This window comes from Sinohyriopsis cumingii, chromosome 9 (assembly GCF_028554795.1).
Source record: "Sinohyriopsis cumingii isolate HCF-2022 chromosome 9, ASM2855479v2, whole genome shotgun sequence".
NCBI lineage: Eukaryota > Metazoa > Mollusca > Bivalvia > Unionida > Unionidae > Sinohyriopsis > Sinohyriopsis cumingii.
Window position 1 is genome coordinate 14754008 of NC_142969.1, and position 16163 is coordinate 14770170.

General features: G+C 34.2%; 1 protein-coding gene across 1 annotated transcript in view; it reads left to right on the plus strand.

The window, feature by feature from the left end:
- The first annotated feature begins 253 nt into the window (after window positions 1-253).
- Window positions 254-16163, plus strand: part of LOC149791306 (uncharacterized) — a 56460-nt gene continuing 40550 nt past the window's right edge. The window contains exons 1-11 of the mRNA XM_089969836.1: window positions 254-764; window positions 1906-2382; window positions 4078-4191; window positions 4875-4988; window positions 5486-5599; window positions 6295-6408; window positions 9002-9115; window positions 9665-9778; window positions 10351-10464; window positions 11606-11719; window positions 13747-13785. Coding sequence (XP_089825962.1) covers window positions 4967-4988; window positions 5486-5599; window positions 6295-6408; window positions 9002-9115; window positions 9665-9778; window positions 10351-10464; window positions 11606-11719; window positions 13747-13785 — 745 coding nt within the window. The 5' untranslated portion in view covers window positions 254-764; window positions 1906-2382; window positions 4078-4191; window positions 4875-4966. The remainder of the gene's footprint in view (window positions 765-1905; window positions 2383-4077; window positions 4192-4874; window positions 4989-5485; window positions 5600-6294; window positions 6409-9001; window positions 9116-9664; window positions 9779-10350; window positions 10465-11605; window positions 11720-13746; window positions 13786-16163) is intronic.

Genomic DNA, 16163 nt, shown 5'->3' on the forward strand with positions numbered 1-16163 from the left:
GCCTTACTCATATAAATTGAGTAAATAGAATAGAATTGAAATGTCTATTGGAGATTGAGAGCACCAAGACTTTCCACCTTAGAAGTGTAGTGTTCATATACAAAGACTTCATATATAGGAAAAAGTAAAAATCGGCAGATTGAGGTACTAAAATCGGAAGTTAATTTGCCTCATTAAATGTCAGAAAAGAATCAAATATGGTTTTTGGGCAAGCATTCATTGCAAATCGATTGTCTCTTTGAAAGCTTCTACAAGTGCTCCAACAACGGCTACTTCCCAGACTAGTTCCACATCAACAACGTCACCAACATCAACTAGTACAAGCGAGACATCTACAAGTTCGTTGCCGACAACTACTTCCTCTATAGCGACAAGTAGCAGTCCAACAAGCACGTCGACTCAGTCTACAGGCACTTCCACACAGGTGACTACCACTTCGGCGGCAACAACGAGTACGATTGGTACTACCACTACTGGTGCGACAACAACGCCGTCTGAAAGTACAACTACAGAGACAACAACGCCAACGATCTCAACTACATTGGAAACCTCTACAATTTCGGTTCCAACCACATCGTCTCTTTTAACGACATCTACTAGTCAAACAACCACATCGTCTCCAAGTACAAGTACACAACAGACTACAAGCACGTCGGCCACATCCACTGCATCTAGTACTACTTCCATACCAAGCGAAACAACATCTGGTAGTAGCGGCACCACTTCCTCGACTCAAGGGACTGCCACTACCACAGCTACAACAGGTACATTTTCTTCTTTGTCTGTTTTTCTTATTTTTCATTGCAATCGACCAGCAACCACATTTGTACACAGAGAACTAGATTCTTTGACAATGTCAGCACCATTGTAAGCTTTCGTTTGAGAATATTGTAATCCCATGTGTATTATTAGAAAAGAATTGCAGGCTACTTCCCACAATGGCGGTAATTCTGTCTGGATAAGCCCCTCTACCACACAAATAAACGATTTGAAAATAGACATTGACAACAGAGATTATTAACATGGGATCAAAGCAGGACATTTATGTCTAGGGGTAACCAATCAGGACAGATATAATAAGATATAATATGTAGATATATATTTGCTGACAAAGTTTGTCTAATCGAATTTATCTGAAAAGGGGAAAGTATATCTTGGCGACAGTTATGTGGACACATGTAGATATTGATTTTCTTTGAAGACTTTCGTCCCAAAGACATCGAACATATTTGGTTGTAAAGTAGTTTGGTTGATATTTTTGACATATTCGTTGTAAGTTTAGGATTGAGACGAACTAACTTGTTATTATTGTTTGTATTAATCTGAACATTTGGAAAGGTAAATGTTACAAAGTTAGATTTTGGAAGTCGGGTCCCTGTCCCCTGCAAATGCACGAGAATAAACTGATAGGAATGATGAAATGAATATGACACTAATTGGAGCAAATGGATGCTTAAAAGAAAAGGAAACATAATTTACCTCCTGCAATGTGTGTATGACAAAAATGAATATAAATTAGAAATATCAAGACCTGATCTGTCATATTTGGTTTACTTTGATGCCTATCTGGAAAAGAATGAATAAACCTCATCGATCGAAAACCAATAGGCATCTTACATAATGGGCAGAGGAATATAACCTTTAACTATGTGATTGAGATTACTGATAAAAATTGAGCAAATAGAAAAGAGTTAAAATGTGTATTGACATTTGAAAGAAGCTGCACATTCCACCTTAACAGTGAATGTGTTCAGTGTGCATGGAAATATATATCCTTCATACATAGTAATACAATCGCCAGGTTGAGATATTAAAATGTGAAGTAAATATGCCTAATTGATAGTGATTAAGACACGGATATACTGGTTGGGAGCAGTCATTGCAAATCGATCGTCTCTTTCACAGCTTCTACAAGTGCTCCAACAACGACTACTTCCCAGACTAGTTCCACATCAACAACGTCACCAACAGCAACTAGTACAAGCGAGACATCTACAACTTCGTTGCCGACATCTACTTCCTCTATAACGACAAAAAGCATTCCAACAAGCACGTCGACTCAGTCTACAGGCACTTCCACACAAGCGACTACAACGTCGGCGGCAACAACGAGTACAATTGGTACTACCACTACTGGTGCGACAACAACGCCGTCTGAAAGTACAACTACAGAGACAACAACGCCAAGGATCACTACTACATTGGAAACCTCAACAACTTCGCTTCCAACCACATCGTCTCCTTTGACGACATCTACTAGTCAAACAACCACCTCTTCTCCAAGTACAAGTACACAACAGACTACAAGCCCGTCGGCCACATCCACTGCATCTAGTACTACTTCCATACCAAGCGAAACAACAACTACCACACCTACAACAGGTACATTTTCTTCTTGATCTGTTTTTCTTTTTCTTCATTGCAATCGACCAGCAACCGCATTTGTACACAGAGAATTAGATTTTATGACAATGTCAGCACCATTGTAAGCTTTCGTTTGATAATTTTGTAATCCCATGTGTATTATTAGAAAAGAGTTGCAGGCTACTTCCCACAATGGCGGTAATTCTCTCTGGTTATGCCCCTCTCCCACACAAGTTAACGATTTGAAAATAGACATTGACAACATGGATTACTAACATGGCATCAAAGGAGGATGTTTATATCATGTGGTAACCAATAACGACTCTTAGAATATATATATATATATATATATATATATATATATATATATATATATATATATATATATATATGCTGACAATCGAATCGCTCTGAAAATTGAGAAAGCATATCTTGGTGGCATTACCTTATACACGTCGATATTGGTTTTCTTTGATAACTTTCGTCTCAAATGTCAATTAATGTGTTTTGATTGTATTGTAGTTTGATTCACATTTGTGACATTATGCACGGAACGAACTTTGTTTTTATTGTTTGTATTATTATAAACTTTAGAAAAGTAAAGTTTGCAAAGTTAGGATTTAGAAGGCAGGTCCCTGTCGCATGGAAATTGCATAACAATAGACTGCAAGGAATGATAAAAAGAACACGGCACTAATTAGACCGAATGGATGCTTAAAACAACAGGAAAAATAATTTACATCCTGCAATGTGTGTATGATAGAAATGAATATAAATTAGAAATACCAAGATCTGATCTGTGATATTTGGTTTACAGTTATGCCTATCTTAAAAGAATCAGTCGAACACCAATAATCAAATTACATATGATCCTTTACGTATATTTTTCTAATGCGTGTAATAAATACGCACATTACAAATAATGATATTTGATTTTCCTGATCATTTGAAAGTAAACTTTTGATAGCAATATTTTAAATAGTGAGATACATTACAGCTACAGTCTCGACTTATGTTCATAATTTTTTATGCTGTTTTCTTTTGAAAGGATAATGATTTGAGAAATTCTGGAAACGTTTATCTTGGAGATAGTGACTAATCCATCTGTACCATTCCAACGTCCAGAGGCTATTCTTAACAATATTGTTTCAGATGTAAACGAATGTGCTAATTTGGCATGTCAAATGATGCTAAATTTAGAAACACTGACGGATCATACGTTTGTGATTGTACAAATGGTTGGCAAGGCACTAAATGTACTGAAGGTCGACATAATGTTTGTCACTGCTTATAAATCTCCCACCTCCCTTGTACATGACATTCTTTGCAACGTTTATGATATGCTATTTTAGTCAAATAAAAAATTATAAACATATTTTGCTATGTGTTTCCCGAGTGGCCCAAGCTAATTAAGTGATATATTTATTTTTGGTATTATGCTAATGCGTGTAATGAAAAGCACGATTTGCCTCTAATATCTTCTGCCAGATTCAGATGACTCTACATAATTAAGATATATCTGCTTGCTCTCGTGGACCAAAGTATTCTTATTTACTTTGTTTCTAATTTTAGAACTAACACCTTCCTCCGGCTTTATCTTTCGAACAATACCCTTTTAGCGCAGGACTGATTGCTGAAAATCAAAGTTTATCCTTTTCATGACGTGTTACATCCTAGTATTTTACAGTACATCTAATCTTTTCTTTATTATAGATATAAAAGAATGTGACCCTTCACCATGTGGTAATAACGCATCTTGTACAAAGACCAATGGTTCGTACGTGTGCGTATGCACAAGAGGATGGAATGGATCAAACTGCACTGAAGGTAGTGATATAATATGTATACTTTTGTGATCATATCCTTTTTTATTGTTGTTCTATGTCTAGTAATTACTATGCCATTAGCCTTCTTCTCTGTTTTGTACTTTTTATCCAATAGGTCTACCTATCTTATTTCTAATTATTACTATCCAGTAACTCTTGCTTGTCTATGACTTGAAATTATTATCCCATGCGACTTGGATGTATATCAAAATACATGTATTTATTGACAGCTTTTTAATTGCAAAGGAATACAAGAATCAACGCAGAATATAACCCTGTTCAGGCTAATATGCTATCATGGTTCATGTCTCTTCTTTAATAAAGAAGTCACTTCTTTATTTATATTATGTACCAGCCAGAAATCGAACCTGCTGGATCTTCAATAGTTTAATTTGGTGTATTTGTTTTGCTTGACAATTCTTCAGAAAACTATTTCAAATTATGGTTAGTATATCAGATGATAGCATTGCGTCGATCTCAAGTTTAGCTTCTGATCCTTGCTCTACTCAATAAAGCCAAACCATCAACTAAAGTCTTACAATACTGAATGTATGGAAAAGCTCATTAAATACCATGGTGACTGTGACACAGAAACTGCTGCGTGCCATATACTACTGCAAGGTCTAAATGAAACATGTACAATTGTAATGCGTAGATACCTAACTTTTATATACATTCTTTCAGACATTGATGAATGTTTTGATTCACCATGTCGAAACAACGCTACCTGCACAAACACCAAAGGGTCATTCACGTGCAACTGTACAAGCGGATGGATGGGCTGGAATTGTACGGAAGGTGAAGAATAATATCTCAGCTTATAATAACTATAGACCTTCACATTGCATGTTAATTAATTGTTTTGTTGATAAATCTAGACCATTGACCAATCAACATGTTATTGTTAAAGACACATCCAATTAAATCAAAAAGGCAACGAAAACCCTTTGCAGTATATCATTTGCACTTGGTTCTGGTTTCATTTAACAACACTCAATACGATTCTGTCTTTATATTGTCCACCCTTACGAACGACGGAAACATGTGGGCTACTATTTACTTGTAATGTTGTATTTTATTTTCTTTACGATTTCAAAGTAAACTTTCACTATGTTTTAAATAATGAGTTGCATTACGGCTGCGCTCTCGGCCTTTTGTTGATACAACTTTACATTGTTTTCTTTTAAACGACTGACATCTGAGAAAGGTATGAAATGTTTGTATTTGGACTGATGACAAATCTTACTGTACCACTCCATTTCAACAGGCCAATCTAAACTTACACTTCTTTCCAGATGTAGACGAATGTGCTAATTTGACTTGTGCAAATAATGCTACATGTAGAAACACAGATGGCTCATACATTTGTGTTTGTACAAGCGGTTGGCATGGCACTAACTGCACAGAAGGTATATTTGCATATTATATGTCACCTTTTATGAATCAGTCTTATAGTTGAGAATCTTTGCAACGTTTGTTATACTTTATTTCAAGCAAACAAATACACATCCATATTTTGTTCAAATCTTTCGTTAAATGTTACAGGTATTTATTTACAAAGTTTTAATTTAATTCGATTGGAAGGAATGTAATGATATTACAGACGGTAAATGTATTTATGTTTGCCTATAATAAATATGGAACTCACGTTAGATGTTTAGTAAGTACGTTTTGATAGACCTAGACCACTGAGCTATCAACACGTCATTATTAAATGTGTATCCATTGAAATCGAAAAACGCAAAGAAAACCCTATTTTGTATATCATTTGCTCGCGGTTCTGATCTTCTTCAACAACAATCAAAAAAATTATGTTTTTATTTTGTCCACCCTTAATAAAGACGAAACACGTGAGTTATTTTTTACTTGTAGTGTTGTGTTTGATTTTCCTTATGATTTGAAAGTAAACTTTTGATACTAATATTTTAAATAATGAAATACATTAAAACTCCAGTCTCGACTTAATGTTCATACAGCTTTATGCTGTTTTCTTTTCAATGGATAAACATCTGAGAAAGACTGGAGATGTTTATCTTGGAGATAGTGACTAATCCAAGTGTACTATTTCAAATTCAAGAGACCTATCCTAACTATCTTTTTTCAGATGTAAACGAATGTGCTAATGTGACATGTGCAAATAATGCTACATGTAGAAACACCGATGGATCATACGTTTGTGATTGTACAAGCGGTTGGCGTGGCACAAACTGCACGGAAGGTAGGAAGATTTGTTTCACTCAATATTACTCATTCTCGTACATAAGTATATTTCCAACATTTATTCTACATTATTTTAAACAAACAAATAAAAATCTCTAAATCCTTTTGCAAAATGTTGTGCGTTTTGCACAAGTTCTTGGTGTGATACAACCCCTATCGGTATTACGCTAATGTATGATAATTCATATCGTTATTATGTTAATGCATGTATTAAAATCTTTCATTATAACTAATGAAGAGTATACCTTTCCACTAATAACGTATGACAATAATCTGTTCAAAGTTATAATAAGTTTTCTCTCAACTGATTGGATAATAGTATGATTAATCTGCTCTTATGGATAAAAAAAAGTTTGCATTTAGTTTTCTTTATAGTCTTATAAATATACAATATCTTCCTAGCGCCTGATGTTTCCGACTATTCGCCTTTAGTCAGCGTTGGTCGCTGGAATCAAAGTGAATAATTTAAAGGGATTAGTTATTTGACGTGTTACATCTTAATATATGTACAATAAATTCAATGTCTACTTTATTCTCGATTTAAACGAGTGTGTCCCATTACCATGTGCAAATAACGAATTGTGTACAAATATTAATGGGATACACATGTGCGAATGCACAAGAGGATGTAAAAGAGCAAATTGCACAGATGGTAGTGATATGTCTACCTGTTATGGTCATATGGGTTATACGTGTGCAACTGTACAAGCGGATGGACGGGCTGGAATTGCACAGAAGGTGAAGATAGATATGTGCTTATAATAAATATAGGCCTTCACATTACATGTTTAATAATCACTTTTTAATTAACCTAGGCCATTGACCAATCAAAATGTCTTCGCTGCATCAATTGAAATCTATAAAAAAGCAAATATAAACCATGCTTAGCATTGCATTTGCTCTTGGTTCTGGTCTTCTTCAACGATATTCAGTAACATTTTGTTTTTCTATTGCCCACCCTAATCAGCTATGACAAATGTGGGTTATTACGTACTTGCAATGTTGTATTTGATTTTCCTTATGATGTGGAAGTAAACAAATGGAACTATGCAAATAATGAGTTACCTTACAAGTACATTCTGGACTTAGTGTCCGTATAGCTTAATACTGTTTTCTTTCAAGCGAATTAACTTAGAAAGGCGCGAAATAGTTATCTTTGTGATAGTGACGTAACAAACTGTGCAATTCTAAATTGAACAGGTCTATTTTAACTATACTTCGTTCCAGGTATAAATGAATGAGAAAATATGACATGTGCAAATAACGCTACATGTAGAAACATAAACGGATCATACGTTTGGCTTTGTACAAGCGGTTGGAGTGGCACCAATTACACGGGAGATATATATTTTATCTGTTATTGCTTATTAGTCTTTGAACGTTCTGGTACATGACATACTTTGCAATGTTTATTATTAGTTATTTCAACTTTAATAAAATTCTATAAAAACTCTTTTGCCAAATGTTCCTGGAGTTGTCGAAGTTCCTTGTGTGATATAATCATTTCGGTATTTGCATATGACTGTAATAAAAACTCACATTGCAATTAATGAAAATTATAACTTCCTCTTATAACGCATGCTAATCACTTGTTCAAAGCTATAATATTAGTCCCGCTGATTGGACAGAAATATGTTCCATCTGCTTTCAAGGTCTAAATGTTTGTATTTATTTATGTTGCTACTTTTAGAACTCATCAATACCTTCTTACCGCTTTATGTTTCAAACAAGATGATTTTAGTACAGGGTTGATTGTTGGAATCAAAGTGTATAATTTAAAAGAATTCGTTACGTGACGTGATACATTCCAATATTTTACAGTAAATCCTATCTGTACTTTATTTATATATAAATGAATGTGTCCCTTCACCATGTGGAAATAACGCATCGTGTACAAACACTACTGGTTCATAGTGTGCAAATGCACAAGAGGATGGACGGGAATAAATTGCACGGAAGGTAGTAATATGTCTACTTCATATAATCATATTCCTTTCTATTCAATGTCATGTAATTACCGTCCCATAAGCCTTATCATTTCATTTCTTGTAATTACTATCCCGTAACCCTTGCAAGTCTTTGGCTTGTAATTACTGTCCTTTAAGACGTAGATATTTATGAAAGTACAGGTATTGATTGAGAATGTTCTAATTACAATATAATGCAATAATCAACCCAGAATAAACCATGCTCAGCATTGGTTAATGTCTCTTCTACGACAAGAAAGCAACTTGCTTGTTTATATTGTGCACCAGTCCTACATCAAACCAGCTTTTTATTTGTTTCTTTTCATTTGGTATATTTGTTTTGCTTAACAATTCTTAGAAAATGTTTTTAAATTCATGGTTAGTCTATCAAACAAACGTATAGCCTCGATCTCAACTTCTAGCTGTTGAGCTATTCGTTTCTCAATAAAAATCAAAGCCATCTAAGAAAAGCTTACATTATTGAATTTATGGAAACTTTAATGTCAATAATATAGTTAATATGTCAACCAGAAATTCATCTGTGCCATATACTACAGCAGGATCTACATGAAACATGTACAGTTGCAATGCATATATACCTAACTGTTATATTCATTCTTTCAGACATAAATGAATGTAATATTTCACCATGTGGAAACAACGCTACCTGCACAAACACCATGGGGTCATACACGTGCAACTGTACAACCGGATGGATGGGCTGGAATTGCACGGAAGGTGAAGATAATTATGTTTGCTTATAATAAATCTCGTTAAATGTTTAGTAAGTACTTTTTGATAAACCTAAACCATTGCGATAATAAATATAGACTTTTACATTGCATGTTAAATAATTGTTCTTTAATAAATATAGCCGGCTGACCAATCAACATGTTATTGTTAAAGACACGTCCAATGAAATCGAAAATGCAAATAAAACCCTGTGTAATATATCATTTGCTCTTGGTTATGGTTTCCTTTAACAACACTCAGTGAGATTTTGTCTTTATATTGACCATCATTACGAACGACGAAATATATGGGCTATTATTTACCTGTAATGATGTATTTTATTTTATTTTCAAAGTAAACTTTGACTAATGTTTTAAATAGTTAGTTACATTACGTCTGCGTTCTCTACTTAGTGTTGATACAGTTTTGCACAGTTTTCTTTCAAACGGAATAACATCTGAGAAAGACTCTAAAAGTTTATCCTTTGGAATAATGACTAATCTTATTGTAGAATTCCAATTCAACAGGCCTATCTAAACTTATACTTCATTCCAGACGTAGACGAATGTGCTAATTTGACTTGTGCAAATAATGCTACATGTAGAAACACCGATGGATCATACATTTGTGTTTGCACGAGCGGTTGGCATGGCATTAACTGCACGGAAGGTATATTTGCATATTATCTGTCACCTTTTGTTAATCAGTCAGGTAGTTGAGATTCTTTGCAACGTTTGTTATACTTTATTTCAAGCAAACAAATACACATCCATAAATCTTTCAAATCTTTTGCTAAATGTTACTGGCATTTATTGACAAAGTTTTAATTTAATTCGAATGGAAGGAATGTGGTGATATTCTTGTGATCATTACCCATATCATTCTCTATCGTGTAAGTACTATAGTATAAGGCTTGCCTGTTTTTAAAACGGACGATCTTCATTGCCAGTTGTTAATTCAATGCAAACTCAAGGGTCCATTATAGGATGGATCTCATGGAATTATATCCTTTGTTTATTTTGAACAACAATATGAAATAAAACGATGCCAATCTTTATTTCGTCTAATTAGGTATGTTTATGTTTCTTGTTAATTCTTAAGAAAGTTTTGCTTTTAAAAAACCCATTAAGTTTGAAACAAACAGGTGGTTTTATCCCACAGACGTTTTTTTATGTCATCTATTAACGGAAAATTTATATTTATTATAGAAATAAACTTACCAATGTGTAATTCATTTTTAGACATAAATGAATGTAATACTTCAACATGTGGAAATGGCGCTACATGCACAAACACCGATGGTTCATACGACTGCAACTGTCCAAGCGGATGGATGGGCAAGAATTGCACAGAAGGTATAAATAAATATATCGTCAGCTGCTTTTCTGTCTTGTGTTTTGCATATTTAATATAATTGTTTGTTTATTAGTTTAAATTTTTTATTCCATTACATGTTATTGTAATGTACCATTGTATGCTGGACTTGACCTTGTCCAAAACTGATTTCATTTCTGCGTGTCCTGATCGTCTTTTTTTTTAATTAATTTTATTTATGCAACCTACTGATAATAGCTTCATTATTCTCTATGTGTATGAGCTTATTATCAAGATTATTATTCAGGTAAACAAAAAAGTAGTAAACATGTTGATTAGGGTCAGGGTTTAGGAGATTCCTCAGTGAATGTTTGTAGGCTATTGTGTTTTAAAGCATAAGGGTCAGTAGATCATTCTGTAAGGTTATTTTCCGTTAGGTAATGGTTGAGTTTCGAAAATGTTAATTTTGACCTGAGGTCAAGCAGAGAACTATATTATATTGTAACTGTGAGGATTTTACCGGTCATGCTTTAACATCTAGCACTTTAAGCTGTACGATGTTGTGACCAATTTGGGCTGAATTTTATTTTCTCCAAATTATTGAATTCAATTGATTATTCTCTCTGGAAATACACAAGTACTCTGAGGACATTCTTGGATAAAGACATTCATTGGAATTTATACTGAATTCAAACCTGGAATAATATGTCTGTGATTCAACAAGAGACTGCTGACACATCAGCACTTCGCAGGTTATAACAGACACGTCATCGCCTTCAATTGTGGATCTATTTGGAACTTGAACTGAGGTTTATTCAGGGCTTTTTATTATTAGGACTTGTGTCTTTAATTCTTTAAATTTTTTTTGGATTTAATGCTCAATACCTTAAGTTCGTTTTCGCCATTGTTCACTTTGTATTATAGGGAAATAAATTATTTGTTAAATTGTACAAAACTTGTGGTCGTCGATCTTTTCTGTTACTTATTTGAAGAGTATAGACTGGTGACAGTTGTAATTACTATATAATAAACTTTGTTTGTATATGTCTTATTGTTATTATCCCATTACCGCTGCATGTCTCTCAAACGATATGGCTTCACTAACAGCGTTTTAATTCAAATCCGTCACAGTAAGCACAATTAGTACCGAAATGTACCTAACTCAAGTATTGTTATTTTCAGACGTGAATGAATGTGATGGTCCTACTTGTGCAAATAATGCTACATGTATCAATGGCAATGGTACCTACCTGTGCGTGTGCAAAAACGGCTGGATGGGCAAGAACTGTACAGATGGTAGAGATAAATATATATTATTATAATTATTATAGGATTTCACATTGTATATTTTTGCACTTACCCTTTCGAATGCCTTTAACCGTTTATAAGCTGACCGGTCTTCGTGAAAGATCTTTAAATAATATCGAACAATGCATTCTTTGCCATTTTAATTTTTTTTATTTTTTATTTTATTTTTTATTTTATTTTTTTTCTGCTGCTGTTGTTGGTTTAACGCCATTATTCAGCACATTTTAGGATATACTTGGTGGCCAGTATATCTAGTGGAGAAAGAACAAAACAATTCCTAGAGAGAACCATCGGCCCACTGGAAACTACTGGCAAGTTTTCTCGCATACTCACTTTGGCCTAGCCAAGAGACTTTATGTGGACAGAGGTGAGATGTTGCCGACCTGTAACGGCGAGAGCCTTAGATCAATCGGCGCATTATTGTATTAGCTCCTGGTACTGACCCTTTTTTAATTTTCTACATTGTTTTTCATCCTTATGAGAAAAAAAGAAACTGTAACCTAATTGTACCTTCTTTGTTTCACCTAACTCAAATGGTAAAATCGAAGGTGAATGTATACTGCTGCAAATCAAATGCGAACATTATGATTTTCTTTAGTCTCTTGTTGACCATAATGGAAAAGGTAAACTCATTGCTCCCTGCAAGACACATTTTGGGAACCATGGTAATTTTTGTTCTGTCGGCTGCTTAATATGAATACGTTCCTTACTTTATCAGCACTAAATTTAACCGCAAATTTGCAACATAATTGATTGTATATCAATTTCCCGACACATGTCACTGAAGATTCTAAAATGAGAAAAGAATATCACGACAGTTACTTTAATTCAGTAATGTGAAAGCCTTTTGATTACAGTTCAAAGTTTGTCTTTAAAATGTATTTAAAATGCAAAGAATTCTTTTCGTAAAGACTATTGCTCTGTTCTTGTGCGACCTTACCTTGTCCTGTTTTAAGTGCGGACATGTTTTTGTTGCATAGATCGTAAGAGAAAGAGTGGAATGTTCGGAACGTCATTAATACAAAAAGACAAACTTAAATGTCCTCCTCCTATGATTGTATTATTCTAAAAGAATTATCTTATATATATATATATATATATATATATATATATATATATATATATATATATATATATATATATATATTCATTCAGGATAAAGAAAATGATGGCGTTGTAAATGTAACACCAGGCAATGTTTATGTTGTTTGTTCTTCTGTTCTGCTTCTCGTCTGATCTGTCGTTTAATGCAGCATTATTGCTGTACTTTGTCAAAGCAAAGTAAGACTTCGCCGTAATGTTTTGTGTATACTTATATTAAAGGGGATTTACGAGGTTTTAAACAGCAAGAGTACATGGTTGTTTTCAAGATTGCAACAGTAGACAAAATGTCTATAATTCAATGGATGATTTTAATCGTAATGGGGAAAATGTGGAAGAAACGGTAAACAAAGCCTACCACCGTGTTTAATGCTGTCTAAGCGATATTGTTGGAAAGTTTAGGAATACAAATATTAAATTAGAGTTAACCGAATGAAATAAAATAAAATATTTTAGAGCAGATCGTTAAATTTTCATAAAGAACAATATATATTGTAGAATAGTCAACGCTTGCAATGTAGTAATGGAATGGCGAATTATAACTCAGCTTGATCGTAAGGTTGTTTCGATAAGACGTCACATGCCCGAAGGTACCTTTCTCGTTGTGGCGCGTGTTATATATATATATATATATATATATATATATATATATATATATATATATATATATAGAGAGAGAGAGAGAGAGAGAGAGAGAGAGAGGGAGAGAGAAACACGTAATAGATATATAGATAGATGCACGTATTTTCAACGGAGTAAATCAGTTCTTGCTCTGTTTTTAAAGCTGATTTTGAACCTTGATTAAATATACGCTTTTTCATTTAAACAAATTACCAGGGTAAAATATTTCTATGACAGCTTAATTGTCTATACAAAAAATAATAATTATAAAAACATCAACTTTTTCTTCACAGCAACTACTCCAGAACCACCAGCCGACTTCAGCAGGGATGGTAAATACACCTTTTGTCTACTATATGAATGGTCCTAGCGTTAATATTTTCACAAGAAAACGTTCGTATCGTACTAAATATCGATTCCTTTTCTGAAATATTAGGAAATATCTATTGATTTTTGTGAGGTTTAACGCCACTTTTAGAAAGTGATAGGCTATACATAGCAGCCAGTATATTTGGAGGAGGAATAACCCTGGAAAGATTATATAGTAACGGAAACCTACTGGCAAGCTTTCTCGCATACCTACGTAGGACAAGCAGAGATTCGAACACAGGAAAAGGTGATGAGATGTGTGAGTGATACTCAAAGTTGAGCGTCTTAGACCATTGAACACATAATAACGGAGATAATCCTTAAGCCAAGTTTCGACTATGTCCAGAAATTTACCCACCTTCAATATATCTAGTTGGTCATAAATCTCTCTCTCTCTCTCTCTCTCACACACACACACACACACTGTTCCTCCCTCTATTACTTCGTCTATTCATTAGCACTCCTAAAGGTGTGTCTGTTTATAATTTGTTGTTTATGTTCACGTGCATCTAAACATTGCTTCCCAATGACACTGTCAAGTTTATCCCCGTCCACTGTGGAAATCTAGCACAATGTTGCATATGCGTACATACTTACTTCATTGCTTGTTTTACATACCGAAAAAGTTTTAATGTATCTCGTGTTTTACCCTAATTGTCATACTAACAAATAATAAGGAGGTCTGTCAAAAGAGTGAGAAGACATTTATTTTAAAGTCGATATCAGTCATAAAGAGAATTGATTGGTTAAATGCGTATATGTGACGAAGTATATGGTTGGGGTGGGGTGCTCCCAATATTATATTTAAACTATTATAGAAGTCCTACCCAGGCTCTATTTTGTTGGAAGTTAAATTTAGTGAAAGATAAATATAAATCTCCGAACGCCCAGTCAGAAATGCCGACGGATAGTAGGTTAAATATACATAAAAAGGTTGAAATTCACTGAATAAAAATTTAATAATAATTCAATAATCAAATGACTCGAATTTCCAATTACACTCCTTCCGCTCGACCCTTTAATAAGCCTATTGCATCACTTGATTAGTAGTGTGAGATTTATTTGCAACTGTTCTTGTATTTCTACTAATCTGTTGTATCATTTCTCTCTCTTATTTCTCCCAATTCCTTCTCATCTTCCTTCCCGACCTTTCTCCAAATTCCTACTCCTCCTCCTCGACTTTCTCTAGACTCCTTCTCCTCCTCTTCCTCCACTTTCTCCTATATTACTACACTTCTGTCGACTTCGACTGTTTCGGCTAGAGTCTCACTTGCGTCTCTAACTCTCGAAGACTTGGGAGTCAATGGAACCGGAAGTTATCTGTCCCTTAAAAGCTTCCTGTTAAAAAAAAAAAAAAACAAGAACGGTACACTATTTTCCCTTAGCCGTCTCATCTCACACTTCACACAGCCTATCATCAGATAACGGCTATTAAATTGCTTCGGTCACGCATTCATTCACATCGTAAAACAAACGTCATAATAAAGCTCGGTATCAGTTACTTCATATGAATACATCAATAAATTCCGTCACATCAGTACATATTTCTAATCCCGTTAAACTAAACAATATCACAATAATCAGACACATTTCTTTACCTTAAAACTCATACAAAATACGCAAATATTCAAATATACATGCTCTGGTATATGCATACGTCCATAGTAATTAATCTTACTTACTTCAAACTTTTTCCAAGTTCACAATTCAAGAATGTGTAAATTCTGAGATAACGCATTAATAAATGCACTGGTTTACTGCGAAGTAACCTAATAGCGAATTACAAAATTAATTCTGACCACAAGCTAACAATCCACATAATTCCGCCTCGCATCCAATAATTTTCTACATAAGGCTCAAGCCCATTTCTCAAATACGCATGTAAATGAAACACTACAAAGGTAATTATACATACTAAACGATCTTAGTAATTACATGTACATAATACAAATAATTACAATTATAATGCCGTAATATTCTGCAAAAATCTAGTAAATAACTTACTGGCCTTATCGAAGCTTTGAGTTTCATTAGAATCTATCTCTAAGTTCTGCCGCCAGATTACGAGTGGCTTCTTTTCGCAGTAAACCCTATTGATCTGCAGTCCTTTCGGGCGAACGCGTTCGAAAGTTATCATTCTGAATTGCAATGACGTTCTCTGTCTCAATTGTGATTGGATATAGCCGTTGACGGATCCAATCAAACAATATCTCTCTCGCTGTCTATCAATGTTATGACGGATAACAACAGTCCTCGTTCACCCCGTGGACTTCATTTTGCTCCTTGAACTGACTTTTAACATATAAGTGTAATAACGGCAAGCCTTTGTTAAGGGTATGCT